Raw genomic sequence first — 26791 nt, forward strand, 5'->3', positions numbered from 1 at the left:
CCCCCTAAGCTCTTTATTGGTGCTTTTGAAATGATGGGAGCAGTGTGTGAGTGAACAGAGGGGTGATGTTCAGTGCCAGGCCTCTGACACCCCTTCACCAAGTGAGGGCGAACCCAACCTGCCTCCTGTAATGTTGTAAATTTAAGGTTAGAGAGGCTGTGTTTGTATTATGGACCTTAAATGTGATCTGGCTTAAAACTTTCCAGCATAGGCATAGCTTTTCATCTACTTATCCATAGAAGAGCTGGGAAGGGGCTATAACTTGACTGTTCAGGTTTGCAGGGCGGCTTGGGATCCTAGACTCATTGCCAGTAGTGGGAGCTACAAGAACATGGCTAGCATAGGTGCCTTGTATTAATCCAAGAGCAGCTTTCTGCCAAGGGAGTGACCCTCACTCAGGTCCCTTCTGTTTCAGCTAAGCCCAAGCTGCTGTCTGTATAGATTGCTCGGAGCAGGCACCATCCCCTTAACTGGAACCCATGACTGCCAGAATCCTGTGCTCTGCCTCCTAGCTAGGTCTAAGCAGACCCCTCACAGGCTGAATTGGAGGGATGTGCATGCCATGCAGTGTATTGGCACTTCTCATCCCTGCCATGTGCTCCAGAATATAAACTGTCCAAAAAACCTCCATAAACTCTAGTTATGGTTTGGAAGAAAGTCTTAAATGTGAATGGCAGGTAACCAATGCCACATTGTATGCTTCAATTTGCAGAAAGCCTGCCACAGTAGCTTAGAAGTGGAAACTGGCTAGTACTTACTAGTGAAGTGTTCACTTATAGACCCTATGGTGATACTGGAGAGGTCTACTATTTTTTGCACGAAAAGAGGGAGGATCTTATTATTATCACTCCCTGATGACAGTTCATTTTGATGCTTGCCAGAGGGGAAGGAGAAAAAAAAATCTCCTACTCATACAAGAGTGGAACACAGCAGAGCATAAGAGTGCATTTGAACCCTACTGAGGGCTTTCACTTTGACCCCTGGGTAAGGTGGCTCCTCTGAAGATCTCCAAGCAGAGAAGGCTAGAAACATGTCATTTCCCCTTCCTGCCATACAAGGTAAGATAGGCTTATCTGTCACCATTAGTTGCTGATGAATTTTATCACAAATCTAGAACTTGCTAAATGCTGTCTCACTTTGCCTTTGACACCAGTCAGCCACTAGCACAGAAGCCAGCAAACAGAGCTGTAAGTGGAAGAGTTTGTGTGGAAGTTTAGGGGAGGGAGGGTGTAGGGTTTTTTGTTTCCTTTTTCCTTGACAGGAAGGCTATGGCAGATACAGAGGCCACAGTGGTAGTAACTCAAGCAATGGAAGAGACAAAGATGGTGACTGGATATGGAAGCTATGGGATGTACATAATCCTGGAGCAGGTACCTGAAAAGAGCTTCATTTGTATAAAGTGCCAGCTATAGAACTGATGGAAGAGAAGATCTGAAGTTTGGAGATGCAGGTGAAAAATATGGCTGAGTTTTGAAGAGGATTTGAGCAGCTGATGGAGCAAAGGCAAGAGGAGGCTGAAGGGAAACGTTAAGACTTGCACATAGAAGCTGGCCTGAAGAACTCTGAGGCAAGACTGCTGGGTGAAAAAAGTGGCCAGTGGAAGCATGTGACTATAGGAACCAGGCAGAAGAAAAGACCAACTTGTGAAGAAGAAATAGAGCTCAGGAAGAGGTTTGCTGAGCTGGAAAATGAAGAAGGGGCACAGCAGGCTGAAACTGAAGGAGGGAGAGCAAGGAAGAAGAGAAGAGTGGCTAGTCCTATAAGAAGAGGGCAAGAGCCAATGGATATACTCAGAGCCTCAGGAGGATACAGGTTGACTCGCAGAAGATTGCAAGGGAGAATAAAAGACAAGAGGACTTGAGCCAGAAAGAACAGGAGGAAAGCCAGAGAATTGCACCAAAACCAGGAAAAGGCAGGTCTACATGATTGGTTACTCCCTACTAAGAAGGACAGACAGACCTGTCATCAGAGCTGATCTGGAGAACAAAAGGGTATGCTGTCTGCCAGGAGCTAAGACTCAGGATGTGGACCTGAGTTTGAGGAGGATCCTAATGGGAGCAGGAAAGAATCCACTGATTGTCTTTCATGTGGGAACAAATGATACAGCTAGATTCACACAAATGTATCAAGGGAGACTATGCCAGGCTGGAAAAGATGCTTATGGAAACTGAGGCTCAGGTGATCTTCAGTGGGATTCTGACCCTCTCTAGCAGAGGAGAGTGAAGGAAAGACAAGATTATGATGATCAGCAGATGGCTCAGGCAGTGGTGCTATAAGGAAGGCTTTGGGATGTTTAACCATGGGAAGGTTTCAGAGTAACAGCCATGTTAGTCTGTATTCGCAAAAAGAAAAGGAGTACTTGTGGCACCTTAGAGACTAACCAATTTATTTGAGCATGAGCTTTCGTGAGCTACAGCTCACTTCTCAGTATGCATCCGATGAAGTGAGCTGTAGCTCATGAAAGCTTATGCTCAAATAAATTGGTTAGTCTCTAAGGTGCCACAAGTCCTCCTTTTCTTTTAACCACTGGAAGGCATCCTTGGACAGAGGACTATTCTCATGGGATGGACATAGACTTCTGGGACAGAGGCTGGCACAACTGATTAAAAGAGCTTTAAACTAGGAATTCAGGGGAGACTGTCCAAGAGATGCTCATGAGATCTCCATGTCTGATTTTAACATTGAGAGGGAGGAAAATCAAGTAAGAAAGGATACTGCAATGGCTAAAGGAACAGCAGTGGGTAGAAGAATGGACATTAAGAAGGACAGTGCAGATATCCGTCAGATAAGCAATACTGGCAGTATGACTGTATCCAATCAGGCAAGGAATGTGGGTGAAGCCAAGCAGCAACAATTAAGATGTTTGTACACCAATGCAAGGAGCCTGGGTAACAAAATGGAGGAACTAGAACTACTGGTGGTGAAACCAGATACTATAAGGAAAACTGTCGTGACTGGAGTACAGATATTGAAGGGTAGGTGTTGTTCAGGAAAGACCGAAATAAAGGCTAGGGTGATGGAGTAGCATTGTACATTAATGATGAGGTAGACTGCAAAGAAATTAGAAATGATGGAACGGATAAGACAGTCCGCTTGGGCCAAAATCACTTTTGGGGAAGAAAGCTATTAGAGGTTCCCCTGGGATAGTGCTTGGGGTATGCTACAGCTCACCAGGATCTAATTTGGATATGGATAGAGACCTCTAATGTTTTTAATTGAAATAAATACTACTGGAAGTTGTGTGATTATGGGAGACTTTAACTTCCCCGATATAGATTGGAGGACAAGTGACACTAATAACAGTAGGGCCCAGATTTTCCTGGATGTGGTAGCTGACCAATTTATTTACTAAATAGTTGCTGAACCAGAGGCGATGCCATTTTAGATTTGGTGTTGGTAAGCAATGAGGAGCTCATCGAAGAACTGGTTGTAGAGGACAAGCTTGGTTTGAATGATCATGAGCTAATTCAGTTTAAACTAAACAGAAGGATAAACAAAAATAGGTCTGCAACTAGGGTCCTTGATATCAAAAGGTCTAACTTTAAAAAATTTAAGGGAATTAGTTAGGGAAGTGGACTGGACAACAAGAATCTGAATGGTGGAGGAGGCTTGGAATTATTTTAAGTCAAAGTTGCAAAACTGTCTGAAGCCTGCATCCCAAAAGGAAAAACTTCATAGGGAAGGGTTTCAGACAAGCTGGATGCACGAGGATATCAAACAGATGATTAAAAGAAGTAGAAACCCTACAAGGATTGGAAGGTGGGATGGATCAGCAAGGAAAGTTACCTCTTGGAGGTCAGAAAGTGTAGAGATAAAGTGAGAACTGCCAAAAGCCAAGCAGAGTTGGACCTTGCAGATGGAATTAAAACCAGTAGTAGAACTTTCTATAGCCATATTAAAAAAAACAAACCAAGGAAAGTGGAACCACTAAACACTGAGGATGGGGTGGAGGTTAAAGATAATCTAGGCATGGCCCAACACCTAAACAAATACTTTGTTTCAATTTTTAATGAAGTGCTATGAGGTGGTAGCACAGTGACTAACAGGAATGAGGATACAGGGATAGAAATTACCACATCCGAGGTGGAAGTCAAACTCGAACAGTTTAATAGGATTTATCAGGGGGCCCAGATCATCTTCATCCAAGAATATTAAAGGAACTGGTACATGAATTTGCAAGCCCAATAACAAGGATTTTTAATCTGTAAATTTAGGGGCTGTGCCCTATGACTGAAGAATTGTTAATATAGTTCCTATTTTTAAGAAAGGAGGGGGGAAAGTGATTGGGGAAACTACAGGCCTGTTAGTTTGACCTCAATTGTATGCAAGGTCTTGGAACAAATTCCAAAAGAGAAAGTAGTTAAGGATATAGAGCTTAACAGTCATTAGTATAAAATACAACATGATTTTACAAAAGGTAGATCATGCCAGACCAACCTGATCTTTGAGATAACTGATTTTTTTAGACAAAAGAAATGCAGTAGATCTAATCTACCTGGATTTCAATAAGGCATCTGATACAGTTTCACATGGGAAATGATTACATTGGAAAAAATGGAGATTAATATGAGAATTGAAAGGTGGATAAGGAACTGATTAAAGGGGTCATACTGAAAGGTGAACTGTCAGGCTGGAGGGAAGTTACTAAGGGAGTTCCTCAGGGATCACTCTTATTTTTATTACTGACCTTGGCACTAAAAAGTGGGAATGTAATAAAATTTGCAGATGACACAAAGTTGGGAGGTATTACCAATATGGAGGAGGACCAGAAAAGTATACAAAAAGATCTGGATGACCTTGTAAGCTGGAGAAATAGAAATGGGATGAAATTTAATAGCGCAAAGTAGAAAATCATACACCTAGGGGCTAACAAGAATTTTTGCTATAAGTTGGGGACATATCAGTTGGAAGTGACAGAGGAGGAGAAAGACCAAGGTGTATTGGTTGATCACAGGATGACTATGAGCTGCCAATGTGATGTTGCTGTGAAAAAGGCTAATGCAGTCTTAGGGTACATTAGGCAAGGTATTTCCAGTAGAGACATGGAAGTGTTTGTAGCATTATACAAGGCACTGGTGAGACCTCATCTGGAATACTGTGTGCAATTCTGGTCTCCCATGTTTAAGAAAGATTAATTCAAACTGGAACAGGTGCAGAGAAGGGCAAGAGGGATGATATGAGGAATAGAGAAGTTACCTTTTGGCTGTTTGTTTAGCCTAACCAAAAGAAGGTTGAGGAGATATGATGCACCTCTGATGCATTTGTAGAGAGAAAATGCCATGGAGGGAAAGGAATTATTTAAGTTCAGTGCCAATGTGGACACAAACAAATGGATATAAACTGGCCTTCAACAAGTTTAGGTTTGAATTTAGGTGAAAGATTCTAACCATCAGAGAAGTTCAGCCTTCCAAGGGGAACAGTGGGGGCAAAAAACCTAACTTGGTTCAAGACTGAGCTTGATAAGTTTATGAGGGGATGGTAGGATGAGACTGCCTACAATGGCATGTAGTCAATCTGTGACTGCTAGCACAGATATGGAACACTAGCTCAGGAAGGCTCTGAGTTACTATGGAGAATTCTCTCTCAGCTGTCTGGCTGGCGAGTCTTGCCCACATGCTCAGGGTCTAACCACTCGCCATATATGGCATCAGGAAGAAATTTTCACCTAGGTCAGATTGGCACCTTCTTCTGCAGCATGGGGCAAGGGTCACTTGCAAATTTAAACTAGGGTAAATGGTGGATTCTCTAACGTGTAGTCTTTAAACCATGATTTGAGGACTTCAGTAACTCAGCCAGAGGTTATAAGTCTATTACAGGAGGGGGTAGGTGAGATTCTGGGGCCTGAAATGTGAAGGTCAGACTAGATGATCGAAGGTCCCTTCTGACCTTAAAGTCTGAGTTTATGATCAGCTTTTAACCTCTGAGTATTCAAAATATGGGCCATGTGCTTTGTTATCCAGTGTTTTAGTCAGATGGGTCACAAGAAGTGCTGGTTTCTTGAGGCCTGTATTCAATAAGTAAATAAAACCTACAGAAATTCCCTTCCAAACAAGTGAGAATTTTAATTATAAAATTCAAACTCAGTATTTCACTGTAAGCAAGTTAAGGTTCCTGCACTGACCCTCAATTCCTGTCCTCCCTCCTCTAAACACCTTCCCTCACTGCGGTCCCCTTTTCTAATGCAACTCTGATACATACCCTTGACCAAAGTCTCACAAAATCACTACTATATACAAGAGCAAGACTCAGCCCTTCTACTCAATTATGGTGTAGCTTCATTACTTTCAGCCAGGCCAACAGCCCTCCAGTAACCTATGCAATTGCCTGCTAGTGATCAGAGAGAACACCTTTTAGCTACAGCCATCAGATGGGTAATAAAACCATATCCTAGCAGACCTTATTAGCATCACGCATGGAGGGGGGCTGGGAGGACTCTCTCAATATGGCCCTCCTGCAGCACCATGCCATTGCTGTTCATGTATACAGAGCAGACTTACATTTCATCGGACTATTTATGCGAGTAGCTCTTATGCAGAGACAGCAGGTGGGGCTGAGACACATGGCACAGAACGAATCCCAGTGTTGAATTTACTCACTGCTGAGCATTAGGGATGCGTTTTCCAAAAGCATTCAGCCCAGGAGCAGAGTTAGGTCAGGGTCGGACACTTTTGAAACTCCCATCCTACTGCACTCTAGCAACCAAGTCTCATCCTTATCTCTCACATTTTCTGGAAGTTTCCTTGATGTGTGTTTTGTTTTTAAGCAGAAGCTTCCTTAACTGGAGCTCTGCCTGATCCATTAGTGGAGCCTGGAACCTCTGAAGCTGTCAAACAAGTTTGCAAAGTATTGCATTTTGCCTACCAACTTTCTGTGTAGAGGAGGGCAGTAAGTGTAGAATTAAAAGGGGAGAAAAGCTTAGGTTTTTGCTAAGGTCTGTTTACATATGTCATTAAGATGCAGAATTAAGCAGTTTTTGAAGCATTCTTTTTATGAGGAAAAGAAATATTTGTTTTACAACCAAAAATAAGAGACCCGAGGCAGATGGGTACAGTCCTGCCCCTTGAAACTTTGTCCCGTACACTCTCCTGAGGAGAGTGGAGAAGAGATACAAAATAATACAAACTGAAAGAGAACACTAAAATGAAAAGTCCCATAGAACAGGTTGGAGCCTTAGCACTCAAACTCCTGCTTTGGATCCGTAAGTAACGTCCCAGTCTTGGGGAGAGAGACAAACCCCTGAGGCTGCAGGGCTCCCAAAATGAATGCTCCCCCTTGTTCTCCAAACTCCTTGGCAGAAGTGCTCTAATTAAACCCCCTTCTACTGGCCCAATGGGGGTGAATCTGGAGTGAGCAGCTACTACAACATTTACAGCCTTCAAGCCGCACCGCTAAAGGAGACAGTAAAGCAAAGCAACTGCTTTTGCCCTGGGCCTCCAGGGTTTGGTACATATGCCACGATGGCTATTAAACCCAACGCAGAACCATAGTCTAGGAGGCTTTAAGAAAGTGGAATGGGAGGTGGCACTTTAAGTGCTAATTCTTACCTGTCAACCTCTCCTAACATCTGGAATTCACTAGCTTTCCTCCCCCACAGATAAGCAAGGCAGCTGCACTGGGTAGGTTCTACTCCATGCATCACATCCTGGTATGGTGAAAAATTCAAAAGAAATAACTGAGGATCTAGCAGCCCCACTGTGGCAGGAAGGGGCCAGCTCAGCTTTCCTTCCCTCCCCCGCAAAAAACTGGTTACTTCCAGAAGCCTCTGAGGTGGAAGGATGTCCTTTTTTCCCCCCTTTCTAGGAGTTTCACTTTCTCTGGTTCTCCATGGGGGGGAAGGATTTAAAAGAAAGCGAGATGCACTTCATGAAGGGAAGAAAAGTTTCAAGGCCCCAGGTGGGAGTTTTCCTCCCCCTTGTAGCACCGTTAAGAGACCAAGACACAGGCTGCCAAGTGATAGTTTCACTCATTTAAAACTTCCTTTCTCATTTTCTTTCCTTTGTTATGCAAGATCATAGGAAATGGTCCCATTCCCCCAGCCATACGCTCCCGAGGCAGGTGGTTCCACTGGGGTTGGGGGAAAGGGAGACCTCTGGCACCAAGGCCGTTAGGTCTCCTTGAGGATGTTGATCTTGGCGCAGATCTTGAGGGCAGGTCCCAGCTTGATGTTCATGGCGCTCATGAGGTGCTCCTCCTTAAGCAGCAGCAGGGCCTGGCCATCAATCTCCTGTGAGCGGAACTCCTCTGCGATCTCCTGGCAGCCTGCCGGGGGGGGGGGGGGGGGCGGCAAGAGAGAAGGCCAAGTGAGACAGGTCTCTGACTCACACACTCCCACTCCATTAAAAATGGACTCCTGCTTCCAGTCTCCCAGGCCATCCTGGTGAGCAAGAAAGGGGGGGGAAGGGGTGTTTCTAAGAATCTGCCCCACTCATCTGCCCTGGCCCCTGCTCTCCTGGTAGGCTGGGGAGTACAAAGGATCTGACTGCACTGCCTCAGAGTCTGCTTCAATTAGAAGCCCCAGGAGTGAAGCAAGAAGAATGAGGAAAGGATTACCCAGCTCCCCACATCCCAAGCTTCCATGCTGGGCACCCTGCACCCCTGGCTGTCAGACATGCTGTTAGCCCTTCGTGCTCTATTGGGTCACACATGTAGGGGAGGGGACAGGACAGGACAAGAGCTTGGCCTCACCTTGCAGGGATGCGATGAACTCATACACCTCCTCTACACTCCAGCGGCTGGGGTTGCTGGACAGGAAGTCTGGGTTGATGCCATGTAGGTCTGGAGTAGGTGGGGCCATGTTGGAGCTGGTCAGGTCTCGCTCTCCATGACTAACCCTCACTGACAAGGGCCCTGGGGACGTGGGGGACAGAGCCTCATCATAGCTAGAGTTGTCGGAGCCTCGACTGGAGTCTTCCTGCCCCTACAGGCACCAGGGAAGTGGGGGAGGAGAAAAAGGAAGATGGTTAAAAGAAACCTATTAACATCAAGAGCAGCCTGGAGAAATCTGAGAAACTGGACAGAATGAGCAGCCCCAGTGGGTCTTGGTAGCAGTTTCTCTTCTGCAGTGCATTCTCCACACACTGTGTAAGCAGGGATAACTCATCCCAATGCAGCCACTTCTGGGGTGAAATGCAACAACTGTTCAAACAGGCAGTGCCATACATCACACCACTGTCATGGGAGAGAAGTACTCGAACTCTGAGGAGGGAGTGACTTAGAGAGGCAGAATGAGTTAGGACAGAACGCCCGATTCTTAGCCAAAGTGCCAGCGGATCTTGGCGTAAGCCCCACAAGTAGCCAGGACTTTGGATTTAGTCCCAACCAAAGGAATAAATCCAGGGCTTGAGGGGCCAGCAGTTCCAGCAGCAGACACAACTATAGTACTGTGATGGGGACCGAGTATGTCCAGGGTACAAAAGACAACACCTCCAGTAAGGTAATGCTCCATCGTGCCAGGCTCGAGGTCTGGCAGGACAAGGGCAAATGGGGCTGTGTACTCACCCGATGGCGCTTGCCCTGGATCTTGGCTCGGGCGATCTCGGAGCTGCTGCGCCGCGGTCCACGCCGACGCACACGGACATAGTTAGCTTCCTGGAACTCCTTCATCTTCTTCCTCTGCAGCCGAAACTGATGGCTGCAGCTCACATTGTACCTGAGACAAAGAAGAGCAGACAAGCAGTGAGGAAACAGTCCTGCTCATCTCCTACTCCCTCCCCTAGATGGGGACAGAAGGTGACTGACTCCTCTTTGCCATCGGATTTCAAGGTCTGTCCCCCCTCTTCCAGCCCTCCTCCTGAAAGGAAGCAGTGCTGACCTTTAGCACAAGCAACATTTTCAGACCACAGAATCCTGCACTAACTCAGCAGCTGATGGACCAACCAGACCCCTCCCTCCAGAGGGAGAAAGCAAGATGTTCTGGGTTGTGTCCTCTCAGGACAGCAACTCCTGGCGTGATTTTCCCACATTTCCCTCCCCTCACGGCCCACCCCCAAACACACATTCCAGATCTGGGCCTTCCAGGCCCCATAGGGCTAACACAAGCCAGCAGAGTGTTATTAACAGGCCTTTGCTAACTAGCTGTAGACTTGACCATTGCTGAGGGAAGAGAATTCTTTCAGTGTGTAGGAACAATTCCCTCACCCCACTTCCTGGGGGAGTCAAGAGCATTTTAGGTGCAACACCCTGACCCACCACCCCGAAGGATTAATCGTGGACAGATGCTCAGCAGTGACTATCCAAGTTATAGGTCCAATCCAGCAGGCTCTCTGCACACAGAGCTCCCAACTTGGCCAATGTAGTTCTTGCATGGAGGTCCAGATGGAATGAGCACTGTATGTAACTTGGGGAAGGGAACATATCCAGCTGTGGGGGAAGTATAGTCAGAGAGGAGGGGGATAAAGCCTGGTGTTACCTTTTAGCACAGGTCATGGAGCAAAACCTCTTGGAGCCCCGGAACTGATTGGCTGGGGCATATTTCCCACAGTACTCGCACTTCAGCAGGTTTGTCTTCTTGTCCAGCTCTAGAGCGAGATCCTTTGTTACAACCAAAGAAAAATCACACAACCCCCCTGCCCCCAATTACTACCAGGAACAAGAGAGTCACTCAGCAATCTCAGCCATTTCTCTTGGGAGAGTCTACTGAGCTATTAGGCTGTGGAAGAGCCTCCCTGAGGGATGGGATGGAAACCCCACTGACTGAGATATTGACGACAAGGATTGGACAAAGACATGAGCAAAGCAGAGAGGTTCGTTCCTCTCCTAATGCCTCTTAGAGTCTCCCCTCTTGCCACGCATGGACACCCCTATCCTCCACACAAAGGCAGGAATCCCCTCAATTCACCCCTCCCTATTGGCTCTGCACTGCATTGGAACCTCCAGGCTTCCAGCAGAGAGGATCCAGACTGCCCAAGTATCTCTAGTTAGTGTGTAAGGACTCTTCTCTCCCTCCCTCCCTCAAAACCCAAGAAATGAAGACCCTAGATCTCCGAGTTTGAGCATCATGCTCCTAGTCCCTCGAGAAAGGAGAGAGCAGCACCCACCACCAACTGTGAAGTATGGGAAGAGGAAACAAGAGAAGGCCGAAAAGCTGTTTTCCTGATACAAGCTAGGCTCCCTGGAGCTGAGACTCACCCAGGGTTGCACTATCTCCTCCTGGGGAGTTGCTGGACTGGTTCTCACTCTGCCCGGAGGGAGCCCCTCCCTGGAGTGGCTTCTCAGACTCTTTCAGCAGCTGAGAGCAGCCAACCTGCAAAGGGTGGAGAAGTGAACTGAGTCAGGGAGTGAGGCTCCTTGCCCCCAGCAGGGATCCCAGCCCCAATCCTTCTCAGAGCTCACTGAGAAGGGGAGACCTTGAACCACATAGTGGTCATTCCTTCCTGACCCAGCCAGCTGGTGTCCAGTGCTTGCTCAGAAGCCAGACATACTGATTATTTGTATCCTGGCACCATCACTGTAGATGCTCTTCTTGATCTTTAATCTTGCTAAACCACTCGCCTTGAATATCCTGACCTCTAGAGGTCTCTTCCAGTCCTATGATTCTATGATCCTGCAGCAGCGAGTTCCAAAGGACAGTGACACACCACATGAAGCAGTATTTCCCTTATCTGGTTTAAATTTACAGCTCTTTACGAGCAGCAGTGCCCCCTTTTCCCTGTATTATGAGTCAGTCTAAAGAGAAGAACCCGCTGACATTCCCTGTCCCATTCGTTGTGTCAGAGACCTTTGGAGAAACCAGCCAGCCCAACTTTGCCTTCCATCCTCCCACTTATCTACTTGCCTTTAATCCCTCTGCCTCTTTCCCTGGTAATTACAGCACAAATCCCTCCCTTCCCCTCTTTTGTCACTGCACCTGGGGGGCAGGGGAGAGAGGGGTGGGGAAAGAAACTTCTCCAGTGATGGAAGAATACCAGTCCCACAAAAAGCAGCTTCTCCCCAGGGCGGCTCTGACTCCTTCCCCTGTGGACCCCGGCTCTTACCGGGAATGGCTCTGCCCCTTCCTGGATGACAAAGCCCTCGATGATGTGCGTTAGGATCTGGGGCTTGACGATGGCCTGTGGGGGTTTGGAGTCTCCAGTCTGTCGTGACACCATTGCCAGGGTAGGGGCAGGGGAAGATGTGGTGGTGACGGACGCTGCTTCACTTGTGGGGGCATTTGGAGTTGTGCTGAGGACAGGCTCAGATTTCTCTGGAAGAATAAAAGCTCATAAGGAAGAAAGGACTCACCACAACTGATCTGACCACTGGCCCATCTAGTCCATCCTGCCAGCTATATTATAGCAGTCCACACCTTTGGCCCATCCAGTCCACCATCCGACTTCATATCACTGGCCCATCTAGCCTGTGTCCTGTCCATCACCATGCCCCTCTGCTTTACATCATCAGGCCACAGACCGAGCAATCAGAGCCCTTCTCTACCCACTCACCTCCAAAGCCACTCTTCTCCTCCATGGTTTTGGGACTCTCTGCCACAGGAGACGACTTGGCGGGCAGGAGTGTAGTGGCACTGGGCAACTCCTCCTTCTCCTCCTCAGACTCTGCTTTGCGCTTCACTGCCAAGGTCTGGGGCTTTCCCTGTGTGGGAGGACCAGGAACGTGTAAGGGGAGAAGTGGAACCCAAAGTGCAGGGAAAAGCAGAACACATACGAAAGGTCAGAAGGGAAATAGCCAGCACCTCCTCAACCCTCCAGCTCCAGCCTGGTTCCTTCCCATGGTCAACCCCTCATGTTCCCCACCACCATGGATCTAGGCTGCCATGCATTCCTATTAGGGAACAACAACATCACAACACTGACATCTCCATTGCCGCCATCACCATCTTGGTGCTCTACATCTCCTCCTCCTACATCAACCACACTGATTTAGCAGCGCCATGACACAGTGACTCACAATGTCCCCAGTCTGTGGTGATGGGCCCCATAAGAAGGAGGTGGAATGGCAGCCATCTGCCAGTTTCCAGATAGGTTGGTCACTGGCCAGTCTGCTCCCACAAGTGAGCAGGGATTGATACGGTGGTGGTCTTGGATGGGAACAGAGAGCTGCAGAATCTGGGAGCTGTCACAGAAGCTCACTGTCTTGACAGCAGAGTTTAGAAACAACGGAGCCAAATTCCACCTTTAGCTACCCTGGTGAAACCCACAGAAAATCAACAGGGCTGCAGTAGGGCGCACAGCAAGATCCCCAAATGAAGTCCCTGTGAACACTGAGACAGGGACCCATGCAGCCTTATGAAGATAGCGAAAGCTACCCCCACTGCTTTCTTTGAGGGACCACTGGAAAATAGGAAGTCCCCTGAGACCAGGGGATCCTAAAAGGCCTACAGCTGGCCTGATCTTAGAGGCTGATACAACACAACAAAGGGTCTCTGACCTGGAAAGGCCCACATCTAGTGGGAAGAGGGGAGCTCAGGCTCTGTGGCTCATTCTGCCCCTGATCCCTCTGCCAAGACTGACAATAAGGAGGCCAGTTAATGCTATCTGTGACAGATACCTGCCCTGTTTTGGGGAGGACTAAGCTCCAACTCATTTCATGAAGGCTACTGAATCGCCATATCAGAGAGAATGACTATTGGTCACTAACTCCTCGGCTGGATTAGAATCAGTGCCCTAGAGGGGAAAAGCTTCATCCCCATCTCATCTCACTGGCATGCAGCTGGATTGAAACTGGTGCCCTAGAAGGGAAGGTAAAGAACCCCTATCCTATTCCCCTTCCCATTGGCATCACTTACGGGTAATTGGACAGGCTGCATGTAGAATGCTGCAGGCACCTGAGCCATGACTGGGGACGAGGCCGTGCTCTTCACCACATGGGCCGTGCCTTGAACTTGTGCCAAGTTGACTCCAGTTGTGAGGGGAGGGGCTTCCTGGGGGGAAGCTGTGGCAGAAGGAGCTTGGGATGATGGGGAAGTGGCATGGGCTTGGGAGACGGGCTGGACCACTGCTGGCATACCCCGGGGGGCCGACGCCGTAGGGGTAATCTGAGCCAAACCCAGTGCCTGGGCTTGGGCTGAGCCCTGCTGCCGGCTCCCCACCACCTGCACTGGGATGTGTGGTGGGGGCTGCTGCGCTGCTGACACTTTGGCAGCCCCAAGTTGTGGTGGTTTGATGGGGGCTGAAGGTGGCTTGGACTGAATGGGTACAGGTGACTTGGTGGCTGGCTGGCAGGGGCTGTCTGGCTGGAGCTGTATGGGCTGAGGCTGTGACTGCAGCATGGGTTGGACCACAAGGGTCTGAGCCTGCTGCTGATTTTGTGGAGGCGAAGGCTGCTGCTGGGGAGGCGGAGCTTGCTGCTGCTGCTGGGTCAGAGGTGAAGCTTGCTGCTGCTGCTGCTGGGCCAGCTGGAGGTGGGTGGCGGTGTGGAGGAGCTGGGACTGGCGGTGCTGGAACTGCTGCTGGTGATGAATGGCAATCTGCTGCTGGATCACCACCTGCTTCTGCAGGTGAATCTGCTGCTGTTGCTGGATCAGTGAGTGGGGCTGGATCTGTGTGTATGTGGCTAGAGACAAGAGAAGGGGAGAAGAAAAGGAGAGTGCACAGCATTAACAACAAAGGGGCAGCAGGAGATGAAGGTAGTGGGAAATGTGGGATACAGACCCTTTCACCTCTGGGGCACTGGTTCCAACCCATCTCTCTACAAGTGACCACCACAACTAGCCCCACTTTTGGTAGTTTCAGCAGAGAAGCCAAGGACTAAAGAGGCTGAGAGAGACTTCCTCTCTCAGTCTGGCTGGGGAGGGACCTCTTTGGTGGGAGCATGCTGGAGGGGAGGTATGTGTGGGAAGTTCCCACTGCTGGACTTTCAAGGGTCAGCCCTGGTCACAGAGCTGAGTTAGGGAGCTAAACAGCAAGAGCAAGGGGGAAACGGAGGAAGCGGAGGTAAAGGCTGGATCATCACCTACCTGAACTGATCAAGGTCTGGCTGGGCGCTGGCGTAGCTGTCCTAGTCAGGTTCATGCCAACGGTTTGCTGCCCACCGTCTGCTTCAGACTTCTTTGTTGCCGCTGCATTCTCTGTCTCTGTCTGGCTCCCCTGGCTCACTGTCACTGCCTGGGCAGCTGCTACTGGTAACGGCTGCACCACCCCAGTGCCTTTCCTCTGGCAGCTGCCCCCAAGGCCAGACGAGGCTGCCTGGCCCACCCCTGTGGTGGCCTGGCTCCCACCACCTGCCACCACGCCCCCAGAGACACCATTACTGCCTGTTGCCCCTTGGCTCAGATTCAGGGACTGGCCTGTGTTGCCAGAAGAGGCCTGAGCCACTGCCAAGGTCTGGCTGGCATTTGTGGCCTGTGATAGGCCCGAAGCCTGGGAGTTTCCTGGAAGGGCTGCTTTCTGAGCAGAGCTCTGCAGCTGGGCATTAACGACTGAGGTCTGCTGGCTCCTCACAGCCAAGTTCTGCACCTAGAAACACACACATACAAAACAACCCATTTGTTTAGGTTACAATGATGCTCATGTATTTCCCTGTAGTTTGACAGAGAGAGGCAGGGAGCCTGGAAACACCATAAAAAGTCCATTTTGGCTCCACTGGCAAAGTCAGTCAGTCAGTCCATGGGCTCTAGCCTCTTGCACTCAGATTTGGCCCATACTTCAGAGAAATACTGAAAGTGCTCCACTATTAGAGGGGTCATCTCTTCGTAGAAGACATTAACCTGAACACCCTTCTGCCCCAGCTCTGGTGGAAGTTAAAGATTTCATGGCACTTTCTGAAGGGAACTTGAAATAGCACCATTCTCTCAGAATAGCAGGTTCTAACAGCACAGACTGCATGAGCAGCATGGGACGGCCTCTGTATGCGTCTGCCTGGCCTTCGAGCTGTTGGGATTCACCTCAGCATTGTCTATAGCACCTTGGGATCCCCTTTCCAGCTCAGTAAATCTCTTTTTACTTTTGGGCTGCCTATCTCCTTTCCCTGGGCACAGGGCACTCCACCCAGGAGGCCCAAATCTCCTCTCATTGTTTGCAGCCCACTCTGAGCTCTCCAGTTCTCTTTGCACTTTGGTGCTGCCATCCTTTATGCTCACTCCCCCTCCAATTGCAATGTTATCTGCAAGTGTGATCGCGGTTGGCTTTACTCCAAAGAAACAGCAGACAAGACAGATGTGAAGCAGCTGCAGTGGGGCAGGAGCTCAGGGGATCAAAAAAAGGCCTCTGGAAATACCCAGAATGGTCGGATGGGGCAAGACAACTGGTGGGGAGCATCCATGCTGCTTGACCTGAAGGAAACCTTTTAAGGGAAAGCCCAGCCTCTGTGGCCTAGTCAATCCTTGGCCTCTTTAAGATGGCCAGGGAACAGGACCAATCAGTATTAATACTGGCAAGGGCTCTTTCTTGTGGAGCACCTGCCTCACTAGGAACTGGACTATGAATCCACCAATTTGTTTCACTCAACGTAACCAAACAAACAGTCATGAAGATGGAAATGACCCAACTAGTGGGTCACCCAGAAAACTAGGCAGGAAATGAACCTGCTCTCTGGAAGTGACAAGTCAGCACAATAACACACTGAAGAGAGAATGGAGCCTGCAGACCCCACTGTCCACAGGGGGCCCAAGTATACAGAAAGGCAGGCAGAGCAGAGTTAGCCTTCTACAAAGGGAGAGCTTGAACTGGAGACAGAGATCCGAGAGTGGGGTGAGTGTGCGTGTGGGGGAAGGGTTGGGAGTGCGAACCCCAGGAGGGGGGCATCACTGACCTGGTCTGTGTCTGTGTGGACCCCGGGAGACTGAGCGGGTGGCACCTCCTGCTGGACAGCAGCCACGGCCCCGTTAGGCATCAGGATGAGCTGGGAAGTAAGAGGCACATTGCGGCCCAAGGTCCGGTTCACCTGCAACAGGTTCCCCAGCTGCGGCTGTGGGGGTGGGTTGGGTGATGTGGAGGAGGAAGGAGTGGAGGGGGAGAGAGAGAAAGAAAGAAAGCGAACCACAAGCAAACAAATTACAAAGCAACACTGGGCTGGGGTGTCACACACTGCAAAATCACCCACCCTCCCAACCCTGTGATCCAGACTGCAGCCCTTGGAACCTGGGAACCAGAAACTGCTTCCTTATGGAGCTCTCTTCCATCACACGCACAGCTGGACTGCTTACCAAAGGGCTGTCCAGGATTGGCTAAGAGACCAGAATTTCATTTTCACATGTATGTCTAGGACTGGTTGAGAGGCAGATATCTATTTGAGATGTACATCCAGGAGTGATTGAAAAGAAGAGAATTATAACCTGAGTCCATCACTGGTGGAGAGTAGGGAGAATTATTATTATAACTGAACCCCAGAGTTCCTAAAAGGGGGTTTAATTTTTGATGTATAGCCTCACCCAGGACTGGTTTAGAGGACATTTTTTCAGACCCATCTCTGCACCCAGAATTGAAAGAGAGGAAGACATTAATTCTGAATTATGAACCTGAGCCGGGCAGTGGCTGAAGAGATTAATTTGTCAGATAAATATTTGTTCCAGAATTGGTAGAGTGGAAGAAATTTATTTTTGTGATCTATATATCTGAACCTGAGATTTGCTGAGAGGAGGGGATCTATGTTTCATATATGTACCCTACTCTAATGAGAAGTGCCATGGGATCTTCAACATCCATGCAAAGCACAGACAGCTTGGTTCCTAAAGGTTTCATCCACTAGCACTCCCTACACAGTAGAGCATACTGAACTCAGTACATCTACCTTGGAATGCTGAGTCAACTCTGCTCAGAATCAAACCTGTGGTAGTTCCAGAAACTAGGGCCTTCCAACCTAAAGCTTAAAATATATCAAACCCATTCCCTGTCCTGCTATATCAGAGCCTGAGACTGGGTCCAGAGTCAGGGATTTATTCTGGTGGCCATATGACAGAGCACTGGACTGAGCAAAAGGCAGGTGTGGGCATGTTGTGTGCACATGTCTCTTACCCGGAGATACATCTGGGCCTGTGATTGATTGAGAGGCGGCGAGGTGGTGTTCCCCAGGAGCACAGACTGAGTAAGTGTGGTGGCGCTGGGAGAGCTCACGCTCTGTGAGCGGCTGATTAGCTGGGCGGCCGATGTAGTGGCCAGATTGATCTTAAAACAGAGAAAAGCCCCAAATCACACAGGAAGAGATGGGGATAAAAGAGATGAGGCCCAGCCCCCTTCCCTCTACACACGCAGGGGGAACAGCAGGAACTGGCATTTTAAGGCCCAGCCTTTCCCTGTTTCCAAAAAACAGAACTAGACAGATCAGGGAGAGAATGACAGAGACTGACTTTTGGCACCATTATCCCCTCCCTTTCCAGCAGCAATACCTTGGGTGGGGCAAGCAATTGTTTCTGGTCCCCATCGCAGTATAGCCTCAGCAGCTCACGGTAGGAGCCCTTGTTCCAAGAGGCTCTGGAATCCGAAGTCAGCCACAGCGTTGGGACACTAACCCACTTACACACTGCACATCATCCAGTTACCATCAAACTCGTAATGATGGACACAAACACTGCTACTAATAGGATCTAAAGCCTAATGAAGGAATGGGGGCCTTTCTCCAGACACTGCCAGCCTCTGACTAGTTTCCCCCAGCCTTCTGCTGGCCACCCCATTTCTCTCTCTCCCCCTCCAATTAACCCTGATTCTTCAATCCCACACAAGTTCCTGACCTCCTCCCAAACAGCACTCTCCCCTACTCCCCAGCAGGACTCATCCAGCTGCCTACTGCTCATCACTCCTCTTCTCTCCACCCATGAGCCATGATCCCTTCCTCACCTTAACAGACTTTATCCCCATTCTCCCAATCACAAGAGATCAGTTTTACCTTTCCAGCTGTGGATACCTCCACTACCAAGGGGTCTACCCCTCTCCCAATTCTGTAACCCCCACATAATGATGAGTGCCCCAAACGCTTACTGCTGACAGTTTCCTGCCATAACCTGTGGCTTCCTGGCATCCCCAGTGGTTGTGTGCTGCTGGCTGACTGAGTTCTGAAGGGAAGAGGGGATGCATGTAGGGAAGAGGACAGTTACTTACTGAGGCCTGGGTGGTGGTGGTCTGCTGTGGGGTGCTGGTGTTGGGGGAGCTTGCCTGCCTGCTGGCTGCAATTGTAGCCTGTAAGAAAGGGATAGAGGGAGAGAATGAGCAACTGCAGTGAACCTTTTAATCCAATTCGAACATTTAGCCAAAAAAGAATTCCCAGTCCCAACACTTACAATCTAAGTATCAGCAGATTCCCTCCCTTCTGTACTATGACAACTCCTTCCCCAACCCCAGGGAACTGGAGCACCACATACCACACACTGCGACCTGAACTCTATCCCCTCAACCCACTCTTCCGACTGCACCCTGTTCTCCCCACCAGTATTAGCTATGGATGTTCGGTGTTGTAGTTCATTATGTTGCAGATGGGGAGATTGGCTTCTATGGAGGGTAGAGTTCAGGTTGTGGTGTGTGGGTTCTGTGGCGTATGGCATTGTGATACTGGTAAATTGTGTGTCTGGGGATAGAGGAAAAGAGGGAATGTACTATTAGGTGATGCACTTCTCATTTCTTTACCTTTGTGGTTTTGGGTTGAATTTGTTTTGTGGACAGCAACCTGAACTGTTGCACAACTAAGATTTGTGTGTATCCACTTCCCAGGTACTCCTCCCCACTATGTCGAGGGTAGGAAACAGGGATTCCCATAGACGTGCCACAGCTGAGGAAGAATTTATCTGCCAGTAAGTGCAACAGTCTGTCAGCCACCACACACAAAATCATTTGCAATGTAGGATCAATCTGACTGAAAGATGTACCTGCCAATGGAGAACATTGTGTGTCCAACAGCAAAACAAATAAACCTCCATAAAAAAAAAGAATATATTCCCTGTTGCACCAGATCGTCTCAAGATACATCTCACTACTAACCTGTGTGTAGACAGATAGTGGTTTTTAAAAGGTATCAGTCAACAGAAAAGTTGGATTGTTATGGACTAATTTTAGCCAGAGACAGATTACTAACACTTCCTATTAACAAAGTTTGAAAAGAAACCAAGCAAAAATTACAGAGAAAATACAAAGGGCAGAAAACCTGACTCTGAAATTTCACATTGAAAGGGCTACCTATATGCTCAGAAAAAACAGCAAGTCGCTGCCCATCCTGAGCACATTTCAGAATGTACCTGCATCCATTGTCTCCATTATAATCTATTTCATATTTAAAGGGGATGAGGGGCTGGTGAGGTGACTCCCAGCAATATGTTCCCAATGGAGACCTGGAGGACCTATCCAAGCTCTCTTCTTTACTTGAAAATTAATTCCATCTCTCCACAAAGCCCCCAGTTTATAATTATTTTTATTACGGTCATGCCTAGATGCTATAGTCATGGAGCAGGACCCCAGCATGCTAGGTGTTGTACAAATAGAACAAAAAGACAGCCCCGGCTCCCAAAGGTTTACTATCTAAGTATCAGAAGATTCCTTCCTTCTGTCCCATGACAACTCACCTGCTGGACAGCTGCCAGACTGTGGAGCTGGGCACTGTTGAGCTGCTGCTGGAGCATGAACTGATGGAAGTACTGGGCTGCATTGGGCTGTCTCTGCAATGCCTGAAGGGCCTGGAGAAAGAGAAGAAAACAACTCTGAAAAAAAAACAGATGCCACCACACACCATGTGCCCATGGGGTGCAGTCAGAGCGAGGCATAATGATCTAAAGAACTGCTACAAGGAAAAAAATATCATCCAAAGTTCCCAGGATGTAGTGGGGCCATCAGCCACAGGATTTGCTATGTGAGCAGGATGCAGGACACCAGAGTAGGTGGATCAGTGGCCTGAGCTGGTACAGCCAAAGGGAGATACATGATTCAATGGACTTCAGATGTACTCCAGTTCATATACTAGACCTAATAAACTCCAGGAAGTTGGAAGTTTGCATGCTAAACTAGGTGGACAAGTGCTCTGACCCAGTGCTGGCAGAGTACCAGACACAAAAGACCAATGGCTGTTCTAATACAGCCAAAGGAGCTGGGACACTGAACTAAACGAACCAATGGCCTGCTCCGAGATTAGAGTTGTGCAATAATGTGATTCAATAGAATAAGAGGCTGCACGCTGTACTAAAAATGAAACAATGGCTGCTCCAGTAAAAATGGAAGCAGGATACTGGACTACATGGACTAAGTGTCTGGCCAGGCTTGGCAACCCTTATCTGCCCAAGTCTGAAACATGCCAACCCTCTGATCACACTCCCACTCCAGGTGAATGGGCATACAAAGTGAAGGATGTAGAAGACCCTTCTCACTACACCCTCTTGTTCACCCATCCAACTCAGAACACAGCTAGCTCCTCACCTGCACTGCCTGTCGCTCATACAGAGACATCTGAGATATCTGAGGGCGAGTGCTTCCTCCAGAGCCTGAACTCCCATTGGTGGAGTTGGAGTTCTGCTCGCTTTCAGTCTCCATGGTGACAGGTCCCAGGGATCTCAAACAGAGGAGACTGATTCAAGACCTAAATGGAGAGAATTAGAAACCACGTCACACTAACAAAAGAACCAAACTAGTATTTCATTGCATCACGGATGGCTTTTTAACTTAAATATGCCAGTCTTGAGTTCCCCACACAGCTCTGCCAGTGCCCTTCAGTCCTGTCCTTCAGCCCCCCTGCTATTCCAGTACTGGGACCCCACTCAGCTCTGTTGATGCCCCTCAATTCTGCCTTGCAGCACTGAGAGAAAAGAGTCTCAATTTACCCAGAGGTTAGGCCCACAGTTCAGTTTAAACACAACTGTCATTTATTATCACGATTAGTTTAAGTGAAATGAACAAATTTCCACAATTTATGGCCATGCTGCTGCTGTAATAGGCAGTTACATAGCAAGCTCTAAACTCCTATAAAGGCAGGAAAATACCAGTTGTATATTATTCAAACAGTTATTCAATTACCTGACCCCCTCATCTCCATTCAAACATAAGTGAACTGAGGAAAAGAATATTGTGCTCCTAGTAACCGGTCTTCCCTTCCCAGCTGATTCTTCTTCCCAGTTCCATTATCCCGCTGCGAAAACACCCAAATGCAACCCTTCCCTTCTTGGCTTGGTCCCCCACTCAGGTTGGCTCTTTCTTCTTGCTCACAGACATACACTTGTGGCTGGGCTGTAACCCCTGATCGTTTCTGATTTAACTGTTAGATTGGGACCTGCCAGTGGGGGTGAAAAGTTGTGTGGAGAATGCACAGCCAGGGGGAATCGGGTCAGGAACATGGAGTGGTAAGGGATTACCAGCAGGAAGTGAAATGGGTGACATGGAGAATGCATGTCAGAGGGATCAGGAAAGGTTTCTAAGGGAGGTCTTCTGAGGGTCAGAGAGATTTTCCAACAGCAGAAAGATAGGTCATGCTAATATGGGGGATGGGAAGAATTGGAGAGGGTTTCCATCAACAGGGAGGCAGATGAAATGGAAAGCCCTCATCCAGGGGATCAAGAAGGGTTTCTCACAAAAGGGGAAGATGTGCCTGAGTGATCATAGAGGGCTTCCAGCAGCAGGAGATAGGGGTTGACTGGGTAATGGGAGGAGATTTTGTGATGGGGGCTCTGCATGTCTGAAGGAAACCAGAGAGGCTGAGGAATTATGCCAGTCCTGAACCATCTCCCCACACCTTCCTAGTCTGTGGTCTAGTGCCCCTACCCAATCCAAAGTGTATAATCACAGGGTATTATCTATCACAATACATGTAGCAGTCACTTAAGATCCATCCAGGGAGGACACAAAAAGTGATGATTTTTAAACATTTTAAGTAAATACATTTTCTTTTAAAAAATAAACCTATTTAAAATTAAATCTGAAATTATGACAATTTATGTTAAGGCCTAAACATACTACAATAAATTAATATTATTTTTAATTTTTTAAATTGTTAGTAGTACACATTTGCTGATGAAGTTTTAAAGAAATCCAACCACTATAACTGGTGGAAGTCACTGGCTAAACACCTGGAACAAGAGTTTGTTGAACTGTAAACCGGATTTTGACAGCAGTAGCCTTTTCTGAATGTAAAGAGAGAGTATTTTCTTCCTTTCAGTTTATTCATGAGAACATAAGATATGGCCATACTGGATCAGACCAATGGTCCATTCAGACCAATAGCCTGTTTTCTGACTGTGGCCAGTGCCTCATGCTTCAAGTGAGTGAACAGAACAGGGCAATTTATCAAATGATCCATCCCATTGGCCAGTCCCAGCTAATAACCATTGATGGACCTATCCCCCATGAACTTCTTCTAATTCTTTTTTTAACCCAGTTATACTTTTGATTCAACTAGTTCAGTTCAATGACTAGTTCACTGAAAGTTAAGAAACTGATTAGGAGTTGAAAAAGCAGAAAAGCTTGGTTTTCCTCTTCCAATTTATAAATAAAATACGAATATGAATTTAAACTTGGTGTGAGAGAATGAGATCTGCTAGTTGTAAAATCTTGAAGAATATTCTGACCAGAAACAATCAGTTCAGTTCACTACCAATTTATTTCTTTGATTTATCATAGCACCTACGAGCTTTAGTCGTGGTCAGAATATAGTATGTACTTTATTTAATAATGAGTTTTTAATGGAAAACATGTTTTGATCAACTTTTGATTTTATGTATCTAACACATTTAAGATTGTTAGTTAGATAAAACAAAAACAATTTTAAAATGCTGATTTTGTGTGCTTTAACTGAATTTCAATTTCCACCTAAAAAGAGCTCGACACAAATTATGAGTAAAAAAATTAATAATCTAGTAAATAAAAGCACCACTCATGATTGTCTAATAATAAAAATGGTAAAAATTAAGAATCTTAATAAGTGTATTTTAAGCTATAAATTAGCTTAAATAAATGTGTCTAGATATAGTCTCCTCCTGGTTAACAAAGCATAGCAAATTAAGTGTCAAGGCTATAATTAACTGAAAAATCAACATGTTTTAATGGTTACCAACCAATGAGAATCAACTTTTCTTTAGGAAAATAATTAGAAAGTACAAGTTCAAAACAAAATTAAAAATCAATTATTTAAATAAAAGTTTCCAGCTTGCTGATTTAAATCACGATTAAACACTGTGATTTAAATAGCATTGATTTAATTCAACCAATCCCAGATCCATCAGTGATGTATTTAGTTGCCCAGACCAGTGGTTCGTATACTGTGACCTGCGCAGCTCTTTCTGAAGAACTGCAGCATTCTAGTGATTGAAACACATATGACAATCAGATAGTAGGGGACACAGCCAGAGATGAGGGAGCTCCATAAAAGTCTCTCTCTCTAGCCAATGTTGTACGCAGTGTTGTTGTGGCCATGTTGGTCCCAGGATATTAGAGAGACAAGGTGGGTGAGGTAACATCTTTTATTGGACCAACTTCTGGTTGCTCATTACATCAGGCAAGAAATATTTTTGGTTTAGAGTACTGGGCCATATAAGCAAATCGTCACTTTTGAAAATCTATGCAGAGCAGACAGAGCCTCACCAGTCAAATCCTGTGGAGAGCACAAAACTGAGGAGCAAGGATCACTGTGCGGTGGGTCTGAGAGGCCGATAACGTGGGAGCACAGAGAACTGTTAGCATGCAGGAGAGGGCCTACTGAACAACAAAACCTATAGTTTTACTTCACTGCTTGCATATTGTAGGGAATAATTCCACATGGACAGAGTGGGAAAATGCACATAATTTAGTCTCATGGATCATTTGCATCTCTGAATTCTACCGGCCAAACCCTTCAGTTCTTACTCAGCAATTGACCTGCTTATACTAGGTCTGAATTTATCCCACAGGGCCCAATCCTGCTCCCACTGAAGTCAATAGGAGTTTTGCCATACAATATATGTTTGACACAAGTCTGTGATCACCTAGGATGTCATGGATGTCACTATGTTGCACATCATGACCATCCAGAGCATCATAGCAACAGCAGGGATAGAACTGCTCTAAAAGCATGGGACCATGTCAACTAAAGGAGAATCTTCATTAATTATCAGCCATCTGAGGTCTCTGACAAACCATTAAATAGGTCTGATTCTACCCGTGCATTCCCACACCCACCCAGAGAGAACAATCCAGTACAGTCCCAAAGCAGAGAAAGAGGCAGTTAAGGTGAGGGGAAATTAATTGCAGTATGCTGGAGGCAGAGAGTGGAGAAGAAAAATAAGGTTACACAAATATTTAAAATCAAAAGTAATCAATTCAGGAACAAAACTTACACTAGAATCTGGTGTTACCTAAGAGAAGGAGAGTAAAGCTAAAACATTAGAGTGCGATCAGAGGCAATGGACAGCAACAGGTAAAGATCATACTTGGCCCATGGCAGACAAGAGGCTGCCATAAGCAGCCCGTACTGGAAATTTTAACTGTTGGGTTAAAAAAAAATCAACAACCCAGATCCTGTAGATCATCACATGCACAACTCTTATTGACTTCAAGGTATACATATATATTTGAATCCTAATATCTTTACTTGCCACACTAACACCCGAATTAATTAAAACGTTATCAGTTTTGAAGAGCTCATTTATTTTTCACCTTTTCTGTTTAGTTACTTTTTTCCTCTGCCAGAGAATTTCAATGGAGTTTGTTTATTTATGTATGCCATTTACAGAAAAGTTTAACCCGCCGGGTCAAATTAGGGCCCAATCCTGCAAACAGTGACACACAGAATCACAGAAATGAAGGGTTTGAAGGGACCTTGAGAGATCATCTAGTTCAGCCCCTGCAGTGGGGCAGGACCAAGTAAACCTAGACCATGCCTGGCCGGTGTTTGTCCGACCTGGTCTTACCAACTGCCCAGGACGGAGGTTCTATCACCGCCCTTGGAAGCCGGTTCCAGAGCTTACCTGTGTCTCTCTGTCACTTTATGTGCGGGGACCGCTCCCATGAGCGAAGTTACCCACCTTGTGTGTTTGCAGGACTGAGTCTGCAACTGGACCGGTGAGCCCATTAACCCTGGGCACAGCCCCAATGACCGCAGCTGGGCTCTGCATGGGGGCAAGGGCCAAACTGCTTCCGTCTCCGGGAAACTAAGCGAGGGGGCGATTTCGGGCCGTCCTGGAGGGCTGGGGGTGAACCCTTGTTTTTAACGCAACCTCAACGCCGGGCAGAAAACAGCCGGGCAGCGGGGTGGGGCCCTCCCCTGGCAAGGGCGGAGAGCGGACACAGCGGGACGCCTGAGCCCCCGCGGGCCGGGGGAAGAGGGACAGGCCGGCTCCCGGGAGGCAAATCCCCGCCGCCGGCCCCACGCCGCCTCTCTGCCCGAGGCTGTCGGGGCCGGGGCCTCGGAGGAGTCGGGGGCCTCCGGGGGCCGGAGACACAAAGCGGGGAGGGGGCGGGCGCAGCAGAGCCGGAGGCGCGGGGGGCCCGGCCCGGCAGGCACCGCGGGGGGCTGTTACCTCTGATCCCCGCCCAGCGGCCCGCTCCGCGCGGCGCCGCGCTCCTCATGGGGCGGCGGCGGAGCCCCGCGCGGCCGGCCCCCGGGGAAGGCTCCCAGCGGCCCGTCTGCCGGGCGGGGGTGCCGCAGCTCGGGCCCGGGCGGCCCCGCCAGCGCCGCGTCCTGCGTTTGGGGGTTTTCCCTTTTTTATTTTTATTTCCCCCTCCCCCCCTCTTTTTTTTTTTTTTTTTTTTTTTTTTTGGGGCCTCCGGGGCTGCCTGTGCCTCGCGCCGTCACTTCCGGCCACAAGGGGGCGCTTCCGGGACACGTGACCCTCGCGCCCGGCTGCTTGCTGTTACCATGGAAACGAGAGCCCTGGCTGAGGCCGGCGGGGGGGGGGCTGGAGGGCTGGGGGCGGGGCGTGGGGGGCGGGGCTGGGTGGAGAGACTGCTGTGGTCTGGAGTGGACAGAGTGGTTGGTTGGAGCGGCC

At 48.0% G+C, this 26791-nt stretch overlaps 1 protein-coding gene across 4 annotated transcripts; it reads right to left on the reverse strand.

The window, feature by feature from the left end:
- Nucleotides 1–6970: 6970 nt before the first annotated feature.
- Nucleotides 6971–26533, reverse strand: PHC1 (polyhomeotic homolog 1). Of its 4 annotated transcripts, none has more exons than XM_073313294.2 (15): nt 26324–26533; nt 21261–21420; nt 20417–20527; nt 18966–19043; nt 17886–18035; nt 16684–16839; nt 14891–15389; nt 13721–14487; nt 12420–12567; nt 11973–12181; nt 11128–11242; nt 10409–10517; nt 9499–9649; nt 8686–8917; nt 6971–8259 (listed from the first exon to the last, which is right to left on the reverse strand). In XM_073313294.2, exons 2-15 carry the CDS (start codon nt 21372–21374, stop codon nt 8105–8107), a joined length of 2994 nt encoding a protein of 997 aa, XP_073169395.1. In that variant the 5' UTR covers nt 21375–21420; nt 26324–26533; the 3' UTR covers nt 6971–8104. The 4 variants fall into 4 exon arrangements, with proteins under 4 accessions (XP_073169395.1, XP_073169403.1, XP_073169412.1 ...); XM_073313302.2 differs by lacking the exon at nt 26324–26533 and adding an exon at nt 25829–26264; XM_073313311.2 differs by lacking the exon at nt 17886–18035.
- Nucleotides 26534–26791: the final 258 nt, after the last annotated feature.

The sequence above is a fragment of the Lepidochelys kempii genome, chromosome 1 (genome assembly GCF_965140285.1).
Source record: "Lepidochelys kempii isolate rLepKem1 chromosome 1, rLepKem1.hap1, whole genome shotgun sequence".
In the NCBI taxonomy this organism is placed as follows: Eukaryota; Metazoa; Chordata; order Testudines; family Cheloniidae; genus Lepidochelys; species Lepidochelys kempii.